This window comes from Elephas maximus, chromosome 1 (assembly GCF_024166365.1).
Source record: "Elephas maximus indicus isolate mEleMax1 chromosome 1, mEleMax1 primary haplotype, whole genome shotgun sequence".
Taxonomy (NCBI): Eukaryota; Metazoa; Chordata; class Mammalia; order Proboscidea; family Elephantidae; genus Elephas; species Elephas maximus.
This window is the reverse complement of record NC_064819.1, coordinates 177,667,335-177,686,493: the sequence shown is the minus strand read 5'-3', so window position 1 is coordinate 177,686,493 and position 19,159 is coordinate 177,667,335. Positions and strand designations below refer to the sequence as shown.

Here is a 19,159-nt window from a genome sequence, read left to right as displayed (position 1 = left end):
ACAGCAGATCACAGCCCAGATGCTTGCTAAATGCTTTTTGTTTATCTACATCCTCATACCTGCTGGATGAGAGGAGAAAATAAAAACAAGCAACCAGGGGCAGCAGTAATCTCAGATAAGGGGAGAGTCTTTATAGTTATTTTTCTGAGTTCCTGTAGATAGAAAGTTACTCAAAATATCATGTCTTTATTTTTTATCCATTCTGACTGACCTTTTTTATTTTTAAAAATGAATGATTAATGATTTTTTTATATTCTAAGACTGTGTATTGTTGTTTCCCAGGGGTTGTAACTACACTCAGGAATCAAGGGTCTTGTAGATGAGCGTGGGAAGGGTGTCCTGTGGTTGCCATTTCAAAACAAGGTCTTAGGTTTCTCCTTTTGTGCATGCAGGTGGCAATTCTAACACAAACCAGTTCCTGTCATCTCTGGAGGGAAGGAAAATAGCCCATAATTCAAGTCTGTTCTTTTTAAGGAGTGAAAGAGGCGGATTAGGGCTAGACTCAGGAATAGATCGAAAGAGAACTGGATGAGCTTGGGGAAAAAAAAAATTTATGTCTATAATAGGCTAAGGACAAATTTGGAGGTGAGGGAGATTAACGGGCAAAAAGGCCTACCCTATTTCATTTTTAAAATGATAGTTAGAAAATATTTCCTTTCCTTGATCTCATTTAAAGGTGGTACTTTGGAAAACTTGGCCGAAAAGATGCTGAGCGACAGCTTTTGTCCTTTGGAAACCCAAGAGGTACCTTTCTTATCCGCGAGAGTGAAACCACCAAAGGTAAGATAGCAAGTTGAAGTTAGCTTGTCATTCAAATCTGTGGATTACTCAGAGGGAATGAAAGGCTTATCTCTAATGTACAAGGATTTTAAAATGACATATATCCTCCCTACCTTTTTTTTACCTAGTGAGTGAAGTCCTGTTTCCAGTTTTCCCTCCAGGCTGTAAAACTGCAGACAGCTCCAACTAAACTACGGAGACTTCAGATCAAGGCCTTCCTCCCAAAACAGGGGCCGGGGTAGATTTACTGCTTGGGGCAACCAGGATCATAGGATTTTCAGAAGTCTATTTTTTTTTTTATGAGAATTATGATTTTCTAAAACTCTTAGTTACTCAGGAGCAAGTCATGCAGGTTGTTTAGGTTTTCCTTTTTTTTTTTTTTGTTTTTAATAACTGAGCATCTTAGACATCTCTTCCTCTTAATTGTTGACCTTTTCATTATTTAACAGCTCATTAGAGCCCACAGGAGATGATGAGTAAAGGAAAAAAAAAATAGTAGCCTTCTAACTTGATCTACCAGACACTGGTTATATGCTCCTCGTAAAAGTGTTGTTAAGCAGAAATTTGAGTCTTGCTTCTAGGGAAACAGTCCTTAGATTTCTTTTGTGTGCACAGCCCCTACTGCCAATGATGCCCCATGGGTAAAGGAGGCAGAGAAGTAAGCTCAGCCATGAACCTCTGTGTTTCTCTTGACTTCCCCGGGGAGGATTGGATCTATGCCGTATTAGACAATACAAGTGTACTGAATAGAGTACTTTAGAAAAAAAATCCAGGAAGCTTTCAGTCTTGCAGGTAAAATCATTTTATTGCTAATACCTTCTGACATTTACAGGAAAGCAAGAGGTATTTTCTTCCTATGTACTGAGTGGAAATGCTGTGTGTCTGCGTGTGTATATGTGGGTATCTCCCCTTGATAATTATTAATCAGAATAGTCAAGTAGTTGAGACCTAAAAAACAAATTAGCACTCAAAGTGATGGAAGTTGCTAACGCTTTGTGTATTTATTAGGTGCCTATTCACTTTCTATCCGTGACTGGGATGATATGAAAGGAGACCATGTCAAACATTATAAAATTCGCAAACTTGACAATGGTGGATACTATATTACTACCCGGGCCCAGTTTGAAACGCTTCAGCAGCTTGTACAGCATTACTCAGGTAACCTTAACTGTAATTAGCTTATGAGCCACGGGGACACTGGAGGGTTTAGGCGGGCACAGAGAAGGGAAAGGGGAACGTGGTCCAACAAACATACACACAGTCACTAGTAAAATGTCTTTTTTGCAAGTGCCTAAAAGTGGTTCTTGTCTGAGTAGGTCCCGTTGCTTATTGTTTTACCGTAGTTATTATTAGTTCCATAATGTTTGTCAACAACCAAAAAAACCAAATCCACTGCCATCAAGTCAATTCCACCCACAGCGACCCCGTAGGGTTTCCAAGGCTGTAAATCTTGATGGAAGCAGACTTTGGTTAGCAGTTGATCGCTTTAACCGCTGCCTACCCAGAGCTCCTTCTGTTGTCAATAGATTGTATAATTCTTTTTGTTTGTCAATAGATTCTGTAATATTCTAGCTCCCCAAGTAGGAAGCAATAGGTTAAATTAAAAAAAAAAAGTTGTTTGTTTTTTCATCTTTATCCTAAAATCCTCTCAAGTATCTTTCCCATTCCTCTGCACTGTATAATCCCAAAACCCTGAAAGGAAGATGAAGCAGTCTCTGGAAGGCACTTACAGGAGACCCTCCAGGGGATGGCGTTTCTGCCATCACTGTATGCTCAGCACAGACACAGGAATGGCTGCACTTATATTTCCTTCTCATGACTAGATGAATTTTGCAATCCATTTACCATACTCTACTTCCCCACCAATACTTCTGTTTCCTAAGGAGCCTTGGTGGCACAGTGGTTAAGTGACTGCTAACCAAAAGGTCAGTGGTTCGAACCCACCAGCCACCCTGCAGGAGAAAAGCCCTGGTGGTCCGCTTCTGTAAAGACTGTTGTTGTTTTGTGCCATCGAGTGGATTCGGACCCACAGCCTTGGAAACCCTATGGGCAGTTCTACTCTGTCCTACAGGGTCACTGTGAGTCGGAATCTACTTGATGGCATGTAACAACAACTCCTGTTTCCTAAATGGACTTAGAGTCGTATGACCTACAGTACATCTAATCTACTGTGTTAAATTTAACTTTAAAAAGTAGAGGAAGCTCTGTCCTAACACCCAGATGTTACCATTATTTTGTTCCTGGAAACATATAATTATTAAGTGTCCGGCATGCAAGTTGTACACTTTATTAAAGAATTTGGTTTTATGTGCACTTTGTTAAAATAATCACTCTCATTCCTAGATTAGCAAGTGTATCCCACCATCAGATACATAGATACACGTGCATATGGATATAGGTATACATGTACAGATCTATCTCCCATTAAGCTAGTAGTGTTTTTGTATAACTCATTGCCATCGAGTCAATTCTGACTCATAGCAACCCTATAGGACAGCGTAGAACTGCCCCATTAGGTTACCAAGTAGTGGCTGGTGGATTTGAACTGCTGACCTTTTGGTTAGCAGCTGAGCTCTTAACCACTGTGCCACCAGTGGTTTCTATACATTTATATATTTCATATTGTTCTACAGAACGATGACAAGCCCCAGAAAGAGTATGTGAATGTGACTTCACCTCTGCTGTTGCCCTATGCACATTCATTAAAAATGTGTGTGTGATTTTTTCAGCACAAAAAAGCAGTCTTTTGAAAATAACAGTAAGAAATGCCTGTGTATTGATTTGGGTCACTAATGAGCAATAGAAAAAATTAACACTTGGAGTATTAGTTGATTAGAGCATTGGGTAACTTTTGCTTGATGCAGATTCTAATGAGATATTTGGAGAAAAGAGGGCTGACTATCTCTCCGAGCTTAAGTGATACACTCCAGATGTCTGCATGTCGTAAGGATGTCTCAAATGCTGAAATATATTTCATTACAGCCAAGCATCAACAGGATCCTTAGGGTTTGAATCATTTGAAAATACTGTGTTGGAAAGGGCACCTTGAAAACATCCTAAAGCTGGAGGGAGAGAAGGGATATGAAGAGCAATAGACACATTTTTAATCTCAAAAAAAAAAAAAAAACCATCTTGAGTTTAGATTTGTTTTTATATTAACTATTCCTCTTCCCTCTTTCTCTCATACAATAAAATGCCTTTGAAATCCTGACACATAAATAATTTCCTGCCTAAACATCTCAAAACCTGATTCCATCAAAAATAAAAGTTAAGTTTTGGCAGGTTCCTAGAGAAAAGGCAAGACTGCCTTTGCGTTTCCTAGATCTGAGGGGCTTCCAGGGGGCTGAGGTGGGGCAGGGGCTCTGTCCACCTCACAGCCCGGACTCTGGGCAGCTCCTGTCACTTTCCTTACCCCTTGTTCTTTGTTACCCTTTCTCACCTGGATGGTTTTGAGCTTGGCATTTAGGCAGTTTCCCCTAAAATGCATATTATTTTTAAAAAAGTAAAATAAACCTCCAAGTAACCTCTAAGTGATGACTATATTTTTCCTTCCTCTTTTTCGCTTAAGGAATAGAGTTCTCTTATATCCTCGAGTTTCTGCAAATTTTAGTTGCCATGCTTTCTCCTTTCAAACCAGACTGTTAAATTATATGCCAGAGACTGTTATAAAGGTTAAGGGGAAAAAAAAGGAGTTACCAAAGAAGCAGTGTAAGAGCATCTAACTGGTAGAACAGAGTCAGAAATGCCAAAGAAATCACTAGAGAAGTGAGACCCTTTTTCTCCCGCCAGGTATAATCTGTAGCTTTACTAGTTTATAACAGTCTAATATTCTATAAAAAATCCTATGCTAAATTTACAATTTTAGATAAATTCATCCCAAAGAGATCCCAGGCCCCTGGGCAGCCTCGATATTAGGCAGGTGAGAAAGCACAGTCATGCTGGCATTCAGTAGTCCAAATGCACCTTTTGAAAGCAGCGGGGGTATTTTTGGAAACCCTGGTGGCATAGTGGTTAAGTGTTACAGCTGCTAACCAAAGGGTTGGCAGTTTGAATCTGCCAGGCGCTCCTTGGAAACTCTATAGAGTAGTTCTACTCTGTCCTCTAGTGTCGCTATGAGTCGGAATCGACTCGACTGCACTGGGTTTGGTTTTTGGTTTTTGGAGGGTATTTTCAGGTGTCCACAAGACATGGTATTAGCACATTGGGCTGAAAATGTTTTTCTTGCTTAGTAAGTGAAAATCCAAACTAGACTATATCTACATATATATGCACAGACTATGTTATATCTGTGTGTATATAGAGTAGTGGAAATATAGAATCCCCCCTATTCTACCTCAAATGAATATGTTTCCATGTGTGGTGTCTAATCTTCCAAGATGTGTGTATTTCTGTGCTAATGTAGCACTGTTCTGAGTAGCACTGTGCGCTGGTCGGTGTGGGTTTGTGTACCTGTGAATGTTTTGTTTCACGTGTTCTGCTCTTCTCTCTCCCTCTCCTGCTGCTGTCTCCGCCCCTGCTCCGTCAGAGAGAGCCGCAGGTCTCTGCTGCCGCCTAGTAGTTCCCTGTCACAAAGGGATGCCAAGGCTTACCGATCTGTCTGTCAAAACCAAAGATGTCTGGGAAATCCCTCGAGAATCCCTGCAGTTGATCAAGAGACTGGGAAATGGGCAGTTTGGGGAAGTATGGATGGGTATGCTGAGACTCAATTATTCTATTATTAGCCTCCTCGTTTGGGGACTCTCAAACGTCAAAGATGGAAGGTGAAAATACAGAGTATGAACAGGAAGAAAACTTAAACTACTAATAGTGGGAAATAATGATTTTGATTTCAGAATTCTGGAATTTCTAGAAAAGAAATAGTAAATGATCAAGACTGGCAGCTTGGCTCAGATTGTACTATATTACATGAGCCTCAATTCAAAAACCAGTAAATGGTACAAGGAATGACCCAGCCTGCATAAAATGTCTTGCCTTTCATTTCCAACTGCAAATATTTGTTGAATAAACTCAGCATCGCCCTGAAGGGCAAGTCACCTTCCATCTTTCCTAGTGCATGCATAATTATGGATTATAAGGACTGTTTTCTTTATTAATTCCCTTTCCTGTAGAGAAAGATGATGGTTTGTGTTTTAACTTAACTGTGATTGCACCGAGTTGTACCCCACAAACTTCTGGATTGGCTAAAGATGCTTGGGAAGTTGCACGTGATTCGTTGTTTCTGGAGAAGAAGCTGGGTCAGGGGTGTTTCGCTGAAGTGTGGCTTGGTAAGGCAGAGGGCACATTTTGTTTTGGCTGCGTCTTAGAGCCAATTAAAAGGATGGTTTTGAACAAAAACACGCAAATCTATATGCACAGCCCGTTTGGACCAAGACAGCCTGGATGGTCACAGGCCATCCAGGTTTTCAGAATATGGTGATTCCTCGGTGTGCCCGGCTATCCTGCTCCATGTGGGTAATTAAGGCACCCACAGAACAGGAAACAATTCACTGTGAATCTGGCTTTTGTTCTTCCTAAGAGACGGGAAGGTAAGATACTATAGATGGGCTACTGTAGGGCAAGGCTGTGGGCTTTTTGCTCATTGGGCCTGGTTTGGATCTCTACTAGCTCATGAAGTATGGGCAAGTGGCTTATTAACCTCTTTGAGCCTCAGTTTTCCCATCTGTAAAATTAGAATACCTACTTCAAAGGATTGCTTTGAAGGTTGCAGGGGACAATATGTTTAAAGTCCCTTGGGGGTCAGTAGGCACACAAGCTTCTCTTAATCTGGTTGTCATTGTCAAGGACAACTGCACTGGACCCTCCCCAGTGCATTTCTAACGACTTTTGGGTCAGTAGCAGCTTTGCTTAGAGATAATACATAGATTTAGACCCTACCCAAAAACATCAGTATGAGAATATTTGATTGTGATGTTTGTGAAATCCTCCTTCCTTAGAGTCCATTAAAAACAATGTAGGTAGGTACCTCTCCTTAATGTGCGAGTGTCAGTGTTTAAGTGTGGTCTGAATTAAAGGAATTAATACATTTACGCACTTAGAACACACCCTGGCACATAGTGTAAGATATACGTAGATAGAGATATGTAGATATAGAGACACATACACTCACATACACATATATATGTGTATCTTGGCTTTTATAATAGTATTATCATTATTACTGTATTTCAGAGTTCACATTATCGTGTCCGTCTTACTCTGGACTTTAACTCAAGTATTATTGTAAATATCTAAATATGGCCAATTTGTAGTTAAAGTTCTGGGTCTTAAGAATTTTAATCAAATCATTCATATACTCAGAAGAATTGGACCCCACAAGAGAATTTACTTTCAAACTTTATCAGCTTTAAATCTCCACATATAGCATTAAGATTTTGTTTCTCATTGAACATAAAGCATCATTTTATGATAATTCAGAATGGGGATGGAATACTTACGTAATTAATGGCATTGTTATTAGAGAGGAAGCCATTTAAAATTTTGGAGTGCCAACACTCAAATACCAAATTTCACGTACAGATTGTCAAATTTCCCGTTTACATTTAGTGGTCAAATATTTTTGAGAATTCAGTTAACTCTCCTTTAAGCTCCTTGTTCTTTCATAATTTATACTTTTTTAGGTCACATTTTGTAATTATATGAAACATATATTCAACGAGAAGTGCTCCAATTTAGGTAATTTTTAAAATTCTAAAGTCAATTACATTAACTATACAAATTAATCTTAATTTAAACCAGCCTTCTTTTTCAAATAGAAAATAATTTAGCAGATTTTTCTTTTCCCCTTATAGAATAGGTATAATTCCAAGTCAGAGGACTAATAATGGAATGCACATAAAACCTAGAATCTGGGAGATGGGGAGGGGGCTAGCACTGTAAGAGACTGGAAAGGTACTCCAGTTCTAGTCCTATATTTTACAGATGAGATAACTGGTAATTATCTTAAGCCAAGCCTTGCCTGGTTTTAACATTTTAAGTTTCAGTATTTCTGTTCCCTCTTAGCTGCCGTTTAATTTTTCCAGCCTAGCTGATAAAAGTCATTGTTCTAGTTGTAGCTGACCATCAGTAAACCTGAGGGATTTTTCCTTACCTGGTCGAAGTATTGGCAAGTAGATTGAGGACTTCTTGCCAGTGCTTATCAGCATGCTAAGCTCAACTGTTAAAGGACTCAGTCAAGTAGCTCATCCATTGCAGACAATTAAAAGTCTAGAGGTAGGTTCCAAACGTCTGCAGGTGTGCTCATATTTTTTAAAATGGCAATCTCCCATAGAATAGAACTTAAATAATCTGTTTTCTTCTGTGGTTACTCTGTTACCTGAGGAATGGTTGTTGGATGGCTAGAGCTCCCCTAATGCCTAGACTATATCATTGTAAAGAAGGGAGCAGAGCTTTTGGGTTAAAATTTGTAATCACATGGCTGAGCCAGAAAAGGAGAGTGGTACACTCAAAATTAAAAAATTACAAACTGGCCATAAGTAAGATTTTTTTTCTTTTAAAAATACTTGACAAAGTCCTCGATCTGTATTTTGTTCCACATAAAGTATGTTCAGTTTTTTTTAAACTTAAAAATATAACTTTGTGCAAATAGCTATTGGTTAAAAAAACTTTTCGTTCTTCAAAAGAGAATCTTTGGTTTGACTTAATGTTGTCGGATGTTTGTAGGTACCTGGAATGGAAACACAAAAGTAGCCATAAAGACTCTTAAACCAGGCACAATGTCCCCTGAATCGTTCCTCGAGGAAGCGCAGATCATGAAGAAGTTGAAACATGACAAGTTGGTCCAGCTGTACGCAGTGGTGTCTGAGGAACCCATCTACATTGTCACCGAGTATATGAATAAAGGTTGGGCAATGCCTCTCCTCCACCTCACCTCCTCGGTGACCTAGAGTATTACTGCACAGGGAGAGAATGGCAGCCTCCTGCTTGCTTTTTCCTGGTTTCTGTGTGAATCAACTATTCTCATCAGGAAGCACCAACTCACTAATGAAAACATTTTGCATTTGCCCCCAAATCCTTGCAAAATCCATCTTTTGCATGCTGCACGTGTCAGGAATTCAAGCTCCTCTCCATAGTTAAAACATTCATTTTTAATACAGAGATTGGTGCAGAGGGCTCTGATAGTTTGTTATTATTTTGAATGCAGTAGCTCCTGTTAAATTTCTCTTTTGCAGGGCCAGAAAATTAACAACAGACACTGGTCTTTGGGTTAAGTTTAGTCTCCTCATTTTGGCTTCCTTTCTCCCTGCCTCCCCCCCCCCCCTTCTTAAACAGCAGACGAAGAAGCCACATGCTTTTAGACAGCACATTTTATTCTCACCCTCTCTCTCTCTCTGCCTTCCTCCCTCTCTCGTTCTCTCTAATCAAAGCAATATTGCTGGGGATAAGGCCAAAGATCACTTTGTTTTGGAAAAACAGACGAACCAAACCAGAAACAAACAGCCTTAAAAGGCAGTGTGCTGTACATCAGAGGACGTCACTGTCCTTTGTCTTTTCCACATACTTTCTTTTAAAATGTATTTGGAATTTTTTCCCAGCTAATTGTTTGCCCTTTGTAAGCAGGGTTATTTTGTAAATAACTTTGTGATTAAAGCATGAAAAAAATCACTGATGACCATCATGAGCCTCCAGCCTCTGCAAGTGATTATTCCAGCCTTGGTGTTAGTTCTGAGCCTCTTTAGGCTGTTACACTAATGGCTCCGAAGCCCCAGCTGTTTTGGTTCAGATGTCTGATTTAAGGCTTGGCTGGCTATGGTCTTATTAGGGGGCGCTACCTCCCCTGCACTGTGCGCTGTATTTCTGGGATACGCTTCTCTTGATTTAAAATCTGTAAATAAGGCAGGCCAATGGTTCTCTAACGTTACTGTGTATCAGAATCACCTGGAGAGGTTTTTAAGACAACAGATTTCTGGGCCCGACCTCCAGTGTTTCAGTAGGTCTGGAGCAGGGCCTGAGAATTTGCATTTCTAGCAAGTTCCCTGGTAAGGCTGTTGCTGCTGGTTCGAGGGCACATTTTGGGAACCACTGGGCTGAACGGCGTTTTTCCCACATCACTCCTTTGTGCAGGGCTGATGCCCGAATGGCATGAAGTGGTGCAGGTCTCCACAGGTTCCTCTTTATGACATAAAGGAAGATTCTAGTTCTATCAAATTTTTGTTGTAATCCTTAGAAATGGAGTCAACATTATTTATTTTTAAAAGATAAAAACCATTGCCCTTCAATACATAGAATCTTCTCAGTCCTTATTTTTTGTCTAAACCTTTTTTTTCCACTCATGGCATTATTCCATTCAACTACCTTATGACTTCTAGTAAGAACATTATATACAGCCCTCTATTGGGAGTTTTTTTTTTTTTTTTTTTTTTCAAAGTAAATCGAAATGGCTTTTTGTTTTGTTCCTAGGAAGTTTACTTGATTTCTTAAAAGATGGAGAAGGAAGAGCTCTGAAATTACCAAATCTTGTGGACATGGCAGCACAGGTAGGCACCATAGCACCTGGGTTCATGCCTTAGAATTAACAATGTGCCAGTGTATCGAGTCATGAGGTAACGTGTCCTGTCCCCTGGGTTTCCACAGGTTGCTGCGGGAATGGCTTACATCGAGCGCATGAATTATATACATAGAGACCTACGATCGGCAAACATTCTAGTCGGGCATGGACTAATATGCAAGATCGCTGACTTTGGATTGGCCCGGTTGATCGAAGACAATGAATACACAGCAAGACAAGGTAGGCACTTGCATGATGATGGTTCTCAGTCATTTCCTTGAGAATGGTCATTCACTGCATGACTCTTTCTCCTTACTTTCTCTTCCTCCTCTTAGATGTCATTCCTCAGCTAGGCTTTTTCTCCTTGATCTGGCAAGAATTTGACCACATTGCAAGTGGGAGATGGTAGTGGGTTCAGTTGATAAATGAAATATGGCTACTTGGTGAGTGAGTGTCCACAGTGGCCTCCTGACTCATGCCGCTCTCCTAACAGCATCCAGGCCTGGGACACTTTGTCTTTGGAGAAAAAGGGCTGTGGAGGGGTAAGGGATCAGTCAAGTTATAGCTTATCAGTCAGTCAAAGTCCCAGGAGAAGACAGAAGACACACTCAAATTGTAGCATTTAATAGCAGGGTTATTTACAAAGGTATGGTCAGGGTTTAAGAAAAGCAACAGGGTAGGGTACAGCATCCCAGAGCTAATAACAGCAATAGAACCAAGGCCTGAAAGGCAAGGGAGCAGGCACCAGAACACAGAGCAGGCAGGGATGGGGAGAGCCCGCTTTGGTAGAGAAATACAGCAGAAGTAGATCTGGGGACCGATACCTGACCTCACTTTTCAGCCCTCTTCTGGTTCTCCTGCCAAACCCAACCAGAAGCCAGAGGTCAAAGGAACCCAGTCTCTATGGGTCCAGGAGTATTCCTTGGGTAGCAAAAACGGTTAAGCACTCAACTACTATCTGAAAGGTTGCCAGTTTGGACCCACCAAGACGTACCTCAGAATACAGGCCCGGACATCTGTTTCTGAAAGGTCATAGCCTTGAAAACCCTATGGAGCAGTTCTCCTCTGCACACACAGGGCTGCCACGAGTCAGAATCTACTTGTTGGCAACTAACAACAGCAACATGGGCCCAGGCAGGGAGGAGAGAGGACCTAGAGGGATTTCAGAAGATAACAGCATAGTCATGGAAAAGTTCCACTTCCCTTAATCATCTCCCTTCACCCCACTCCCTACAACAAATTCATAGAAACTAGCCTTTAGAGAAATACATTCTAAACTAGCAGTCACTCCAGTGGGGCAGCTTCTCAGATTGTATTAGAGCACCAGGTATAAGGGAGGAAATTCCCCGGGATATTTCCTACTTTCCTTGATATTCACATAGTGGTCACCGGGCAGATGTTGTGGAATTAGGTATGTAGTTTGCAACCACAGGTAGGCTCCTGTGTAGAATTTAATGCTCATATCGGAGGGAAAGGTATAACTTTCAATGTTGTGTTTTTAACCAAAGCCTATTCTTACTCCAAGTAAGACTGAACAGTGGCTGGGCTATATTTCAGGGTGATACTTTGTACAAGATTTCATAATAGCCACCTTTGGGGTTTTTGTCACTTTTTTTTTTTTTTTTTTAATTCCTTTAATGTCAGTTCTTCCTTTTATTTGAGTCTAGAATGCAAACATTCTCAGCAGTCAAGCCATGCAGAAAAAATGTTGATCTGAGACCCTGGCTGGTATAGATACTGCCCAAATGCTAAATTACATGTCGGTCAGACAGCTCAGCTATTTGAATTTGCCCAACACTTGATAGCTCTTGTCCCAGAGCCAAATGCCCACACAAGGAGCATGCCCGCACAATACAACACACACATATACACACCGCATGGGGCCAGATGGTCGTATCTCTAATCAAAAACACACAAGCAGCTTTGATTGGCACTGGTAGTCCAGAGAGAATTAAGGACATGATTTTGAGGCAAGGTGAGCTGAGAGGGTCTGAAGTGCGACTTGGTCTGAGACCTGGCCCTAAATGAGAAACTTACCCTGAGGCAATCCTCTCAGATCCAGCTTCTCAGACCCAGAGTGAGAGAGCAAATGAAGATTTTGAGGCAGGAATATTTGGTTTAGGAAAGGGCCAAAATACATTCACTCTTCATGGCCGTGTAAGTACCCTTCTGTGTGTGAGTAGAGTCCCCATGTCAAAAGGAGTGGTTCAGGATTTGTTTCTCTCCTTTTCCTGAACTGTGGACTGTACAGAGCTTGTGGTTAACACTCCTGAACCCTTGATAAGTGAGAAGGTTACGGGGCCAGGAGCCAAAGGATACTAGCCTACTAGCAGGGGTACTGCTGACAGGAACTGGATATTTGGTTCATGGGTAGTGCAAATTGGAGTGAAGTGCCTCATGATGTAGCCCTGGGTGATTAGCACCCAGGAGATGACATGTGAGGAACCCCTTGTTTGTTTCCCCTCACATCACCCTGCTGCCCTTGGAGCAGTCCAGAGCCCACCATCAACTCTGGCCTTTGAGGCCCTGTCCTCCTTCCCATTTCATGCTCTGATGTTCTCCACCAGCTTCCTCACCTCCACTCTCACTTTCTAGATCAGATGCTGCCTGAACCCTTTCAAAAGACCAGCCTCATACCCTTTGTACTGTGATTCCTTTATTTAACTTCCAAATAGAGGGCCCCAACCTGCCCTCTGAAAACTTCTTTTTCTTCTCTCTTTCCTTTTCTAAACATCTTGAAATCCATGCCAAACACTGGAGAAAGATGAGGAGAAGTAAATTAACTGAAGAACTGAACTGGAGGGAGGGGGAGGCATTGGGCCCTCATGATTTCAGAGGAGAATAAAAGAAATGCTGTCCTGCCACAGAAGGAAGGGAAGGCAGAGGCATTTATAGCCTGTCTACCAAGTGTCAGGCTGAGTGGGTAAGTGTGAGGAAGTAGGGAGGGAAACAGAAAATAGACTCGGAAGGGCTAAGTAACTTATACAAAGTCACACTGCTAGTAAATGGCAGAGCCAGGATATGAATCGAGGTATGGGTGGTCCAATTGCAGCTGCCCTCTTAAGCTAAGCTAACTGCCTCTTATCAAGACAGTGATTAAAAGAACAGGAAAATACCACAAATGCCCTCTAAAATGAGCTATGGTCAAAAAAACAAAAACAACAGGTGTTGGCAAGGATATGGAGAAATTGGAACCCTCATCCATTGCTAGTAGGTTGTAAAATGGTGCAGCTGCTGTAGAAAACAGTTTGGAGGTTTCTCAAAAAGTTAAACATAGAATTACCATGTGATCAGCAATTCCACTCCTAGGTATATACGCAAAAGAATTGAAAGCAGGAATACAAACAGAGGCTTGTACACTAATGTTCATTGCAGCACTATTCACAGTAGCCAAAAGGTAGAAACGACCAAGATGCCCATCAACAGATGAATGGATAAACACAATGTAGTACATACATGCAATGGAATATTACCCAACCATAAAGAGAAATAAAGTCTTGATACATGCTACAACATGGGTGAACCTTGAAAACATTGTGCTGAGTGAGATAAGTCAGCTGTAAAAGGACAAATATTATATGATCCCACTTATATAAAATATCTAAAATAGGAACATGTATAGAGACTAAAGTTTATTAGTTGCTACCAGGGACAGACGGGAGGGAAGGAAAGAGGAAATCATTGCTTAGGGAACACTGAACGTCTGTTTTAGAAATGGATGGTGGTGATAGTTGCACATGATGAAAGTAATTTTAATGTCACTGAATTGTATGTGTAAAAAACATTGAAATGGCAGATGTTATATATATACACTCACCACAATAAAAAATTTTTTAAAGAAAGAATAGGAAAGAAGGGACAGGATTAAACATAATAGTCATGATTCTCTTTATTTTACGGAACAAATTTTAAGGGGCACCTTCTAACATGCATGTGTGAGGAGAAAGACCTTCCTTTTCAGGCTTTGGGGCAACCCAGCTGTTTATAAAATTCCCCCCGAGGGCCTGCCCTGCCCTGGCCTCTTTCTGAGGCAGAAAGGGCCTGGCGTGTATCTGCTGGTATACTCTGCAGATGGCATGCGTGCTGCGTGCTGAAGTTTCTGCCGGAGATTAATCAGCTCCTCCAGACAGCTGGTCCATGTGCCTAATAATATTTGCAAGTTGGATTTTATGTTACCCACAGGCCACAGCCGTGCTGCGTTTTGATAATGGAAGTGCAGGCAGTGTTCAGAAACATGTGCCAAACTGAGATATTTTAGGACTGTGAATGACAATTTTTTCAACACAGTCATGAGTCTCCCTTCTAAGGGTGCACTGAAATGTTTGTCTCCCCCTTGGGTGGATGAGGTAGCATTCCACAGAGCACCAGTTAAACGGGGCTGTGTTAAACGACCCCTCCTGTGTTCCTTTCCTCCTACCACCCCACCCCACTGACTTCGGACTGTGAACAGGAGCCCTGTGCTAAGGAGGAGATCAGAGCCCAGAGCCTGTGAGGGTGGCAGAAATTATTTGGGATTATTATTATTACCTATACATCTCCCTCAGTTATAGCAGATACTTGTTCTTTAGTCATAAGCTCTTTGCTAAATTTTATCCAATCAAGAAAGGTCTCTAAGTAATGCCAATGTTAATTATTTGAGTGTCTTGTCTATGAAAGGGACTTTGCTTACTGATATAAAGAAGCCTAAGACTGCACAGTGGGTCAGTCAGCATAAGGAGGAAAGATTGGAGTGAAGTTGAAGTCAGACAGAACTAGGGTTGACACCCAACTCTACCACTTACCAGCTCTGGGACCTTGGGCAAGTTATTTAACTTTTCCACACCTCAGTTTCTTCATCTTTAAAATTGAAATGCATAGTACCTGCTTTGTGCATTTTTGCAAATTCAGTGAAATAATGTATGTAAAGTGTTTAGCACAGTGTATTTACAAATGTTAGTTATTATGGTTGCTGTGTCCTATACAAGACTAATTCCTGAGGAATAAACAGAAGCATGAATTGATTGTAGATACAATGGAAAGGTTCAAATGCTTTGGGGAAAGGAAGAGAGGAATCTGATGGAACTAACTCTCCAAGTATTCAAATGTGGGTCGTCATGCAGATAGTGTTGCCAGCAACAGAAATGAATGAGTCAAGATCTTATTTCCAGAGAAGGTAGTGAATTTGGTTTGGAATTTGATGAGTTTGAGATGGTCGTGGTGGTGCAGCCAAGTGGAGTGTCCAAACCTGAAAAGGTCATTTGAGGTGCTCTCACCTGGCCCCGCTACCGCATATGGGTCCTCTGCCTCCTAGCCCTCCTGTCCACATCATTACCCCTCAGCTCACCTATGGCCTCTCACCCACCCTGCTGACACCCTCACTGAGGTCTGCTCATAGCCACCTCGCTACTCCAGCCCTGCATCTCATCCCAGAATCAGTTCAGAGCCAACCCCAGCTCCACCCCGCCAGAGGCGCCACAGGGTCTGCTGTCCACCCTGTCATCCACATGCATCCGCACCACACCTGTGGCCCATGACCGCCAGCATAGATGGCTGTCACCAGCTTTACTTTCCAAGACTCACTGCCTGTCAGGCAATCAATGCCATCGAAGCTCACGCAAGCAGACAGGAAGCAGTGGGAGAATTCTCAACAGACTTTTTCTTCCTAAGCATGCAGGGAGCTTAGTGCTAACTAATGTTGATTTAAACCTAACATGTTCAGACAGACCTGGCTTATGTATAAGAATGATTTCCTCTTGTGGATACTTTTTTTTTATTGAGCTATAAACCCTGGTGGCGTAGTGGTTAAGTGCTACAGCTGCTAACCAAAGGGTCAGCAGTTCGAATCCGCCAGGCGCTCCTTGGAGACTCTATGGGGCAGTTCTACTCCGTCCTATAGGGTCACTATGAGTCGGAATTGACTCGACGGCACTGGGTGGGTTGGGTATTATATACATACGGCAAAATGAACAAATCTTCAGTGTGCAGCTCAATGAGCATTTACATATATGCATACCCATAAAGCCAGCCCACAGATGAAGATATAGAACACTTCCAGCACCCCAGAAGACTCCCTCACACCCTCTCCTTGTCAGTAAACACCCCCAGAGGTAACCATTGTTTTGACCACCATCACCATAGATTAGTTTGTCTGTAACTGAACTTCATGTAGAGCAGATGGTATTACCCTTTCCCAGCATTGTCTGTGAGATTCACCCACATTGCTGCATGTAACAGTAGTTCTTTCTTTTTCATTGCTGAGTAGTATTCCATTGCATGAATATATATCACTGTTTATCCATTCTACTGTTGATGAGCATTTGGGTTTGTTTCCAATTTGGGGTATTATAAATAAAGCTGCTATGATGGTGAATGGAAACCCTGGTGGCGTAGTGGTTAAGTGCTACGGCTGCTAACCAAAGGGTCGGCAGTTCAAATCTGCCAGGTGCTCCTTGGGAACTCTGTGGGGCAGTTCTACTCTGTCCTATAGGGTCGCTATGAGCCAGAATCGACTCAATGGCACTGGGTTTGGTTTTTGGTATGATGGTGAACATATACCCTCATTTCTCTTGGGTATATTCCGAGAAGTGGAATTGCTAGTCATATGGTAAGACTATGATTATCATGGAGTCTCTAGGTAGCTCAGTTTTAACATGCTTGACCGCTAACCGAAAGGTTTGTTTTGAGTCCACCCAGAGACATCTCAGAGAAAAAAGGCCTGCCAATCTACTTCCGAAAAATCAGCCATTAAAACCGTGTTTGTCAGAGCAGTTTTATTCTGAAACACATGGGGTTGCCATGAGTTGGAGTCGACTTGATGACACTTGGTGGTTATGGTTAGCATTAGAAGATACTGCCTAACAGATTTTTGGGGACATGTTCTTAAAGGCAGAATACACAGTTACTCTGTGATTTACCAGTGTTCCAGAAAGACTTGCATTTCCCGCCCAGGCTACTGTGAGGCAGCCTTATGAGACTGAGGAACCTGGGGTTGGAAGTTAGGTGCCTTGGGTTTGAATCAGCTCTCTCACTTCTTGTCCCCAGGCAAATAAATCATTTAACCTTTCTGAGCCTCATTTTTATCATCTGTAAAATGGAGATAATGAAAATATTTACCTCACATAATTAATGTGAGACTTAAATAGGTTATCTCTAAAAGCTCTTTGTGGGTTGTGAAATATAAAAGTCATTCTTATAACCTGAACATTTTATGTTTGATATATATTTTCATTGAAAAAAAAGTCTATATTTTCTTACCTAAAAAAAATCTTAAAGGAAAGAATCAACCTTTAAAGAGATTAAAAAATAACATTCCGTTACTTTTCAGCCAACTCTTTTTATCTAGGCAGTCCCCACTTTGATATTACCCAAGGCCCCTCCACCCTAACACAGCTAGAAGCCAACTGTCCATTAACCATTCTCCTCAGCAGACTTTCTCCTTTTTCCTCATCCTGCCTCTGTTGTTTTCTTCTCTCATCAACTCTGAGGAGTTGGTGGGCATTCTCAGTGGTTTCACTGCTGTGTGTGCACGCACATGTGCACGTACACGTGTTAGAAGAACTAGCAAGAGTACCGTTGTAGCAGTTTCCTTTAGTATCTGTGGGATGGTCTTACTGCTTCTTTAGAGGGTTAATTTGGCCTGAAAATTAGCAAAGAGTCCTCATGAACACACAGCACACAGTAGGTATTTATTAAATATTTGCTTAGAGGAATGGAAATAGCCAAGATCACACAGTAAAAGCCTAGATTGCCTTGAAGAGGCTGTTGGTGGAATTATGGACGTCAGACAATTCTGGTGAGGACTGAAAAGGAAGTGAGAAAAGCTGTTACACTGGAGACGGTGCAGACAACAAGAAGTAGCAGGAGAGAAATTGAGCACAAGAGCTGAGTGCTTTTGGCACAGGAGGCTTCCTGGAGGAGTGGGGTTCCTACAGGCACTTATTGGTGAGGCTAGGCTTGCTGACCCGTGGAGCAAGAGAGCCGAGTGCCTTCTGGCCAAAGTTTACTGGCGGAGTGGGGTGCCTCCAGGCACTTATCAGTGGAGCTACAGTGTTCTGGAACACTTGCCCCAGAAGGACAGGTGCGGGTGGTGAGGCTCGAGGGGCCGAGAGGCTAAGGAACCAAGAAGCGGAAGAGACAAGGAACACAAGAAGCAGAGCTGCCTCAGTTCCAAACGGTAGGGTCACGACCTCTGGGAGTCTCAAAGGTGGAGCCGTGGCCCCTGGGGTTTCGAACTGAGGTCAGCCTCCTAGGTTTCAAAGGTCAGATCTTCACCAACTACGTTCCATATTGTGGGGCTGCCTTTCACGAGTGCCAGTTGGATGGGGCCAGATCTGCTGCCCAAAGCTGGGGGACAGGGCTGCCATGCCCAAGACAGGGCCTGCTCAGGCCAAGGGAGTAAGGTCGACACTCAGATGGACTAGGAGAATGGGGCTGCCCAAAGCTGGGGGCCCGTATACCACCAAGAAAGTAGTGCCGGGAGCAGAGCACATCCTTTGGACCTGGCATCCCTGTACTGAGAACTTCTAGAACAAGGAAAGATTGATGACAAGGACCTTCCCCCAGAACCAACAGAGAAAGAAAGCCTTCCCTGCAGCTGGCACCCTGAATTTGGACTTCTAGCCTCCTAAACTATAAGAGAATAAACTTTGCTTTGTTAAAGCCATCCACCTGTGGTATTTCTGTTATAGCAGCACTAGTTAACTAAAGCAGTTACTGCCCCCTCTCCACCCTTCGCAGAGAGGCTCTGCGTGCTCTCCAAGCAGTGCACACTGCTCTGTCTGGGGCTCAGATACTGTCGTGACTGCCAGAACCTCCAGAAAGGATTGTTTGCTATAGTAGCATTCCCTGTACACAGTAAGATCGTCTTTGAGGTAATGGGAAGCCTGGGAGCTTTAGATAGTTCCAAATGCTGACCCT

The 19,159-nt window shown here is 42.2% G+C and overlaps 1 protein-coding gene across 5 annotated transcripts in view; it reads left to right on the top strand.

Annotated features, from left to right (window-relative positions):
• FYN (FYN proto-oncogene, Src family tyrosine kinase) overlaps nt 1-19,159 on the top strand; it is a 237,726-nt gene that overhangs the window by 188,295 nt on the left and 30,272 nt on the right. For 4 of the 5 annotated variants that reach the window (XM_049899112.1, XM_049899125.1, XM_049899119.1 and 1 more), the window contains 6 exons: nt 677-780; nt 1,789-1,938; nt 5,306-5,470; nt 8,440-8,619; nt 10,177-10,253; nt 10,351-10,504. In XM_049899112.1, coding sequence (XP_049755069.1) covers nt 677-780; nt 1,789-1,938; nt 5,306-5,470; nt 8,440-8,619; nt 10,177-10,253; nt 10,351-10,504 — 830 coding nt within the window. Of the gene's footprint in view, nt 1-676; nt 781-1,788; nt 1,939-5,305; nt 5,471-5,888; nt 6,045-8,439; nt 8,620-10,176; nt 10,254-10,350; nt 10,505-19,159 lie in introns of all 5 variants that reach the window. The other variant, XM_049899139.1, reaches the window with a different exon arrangement.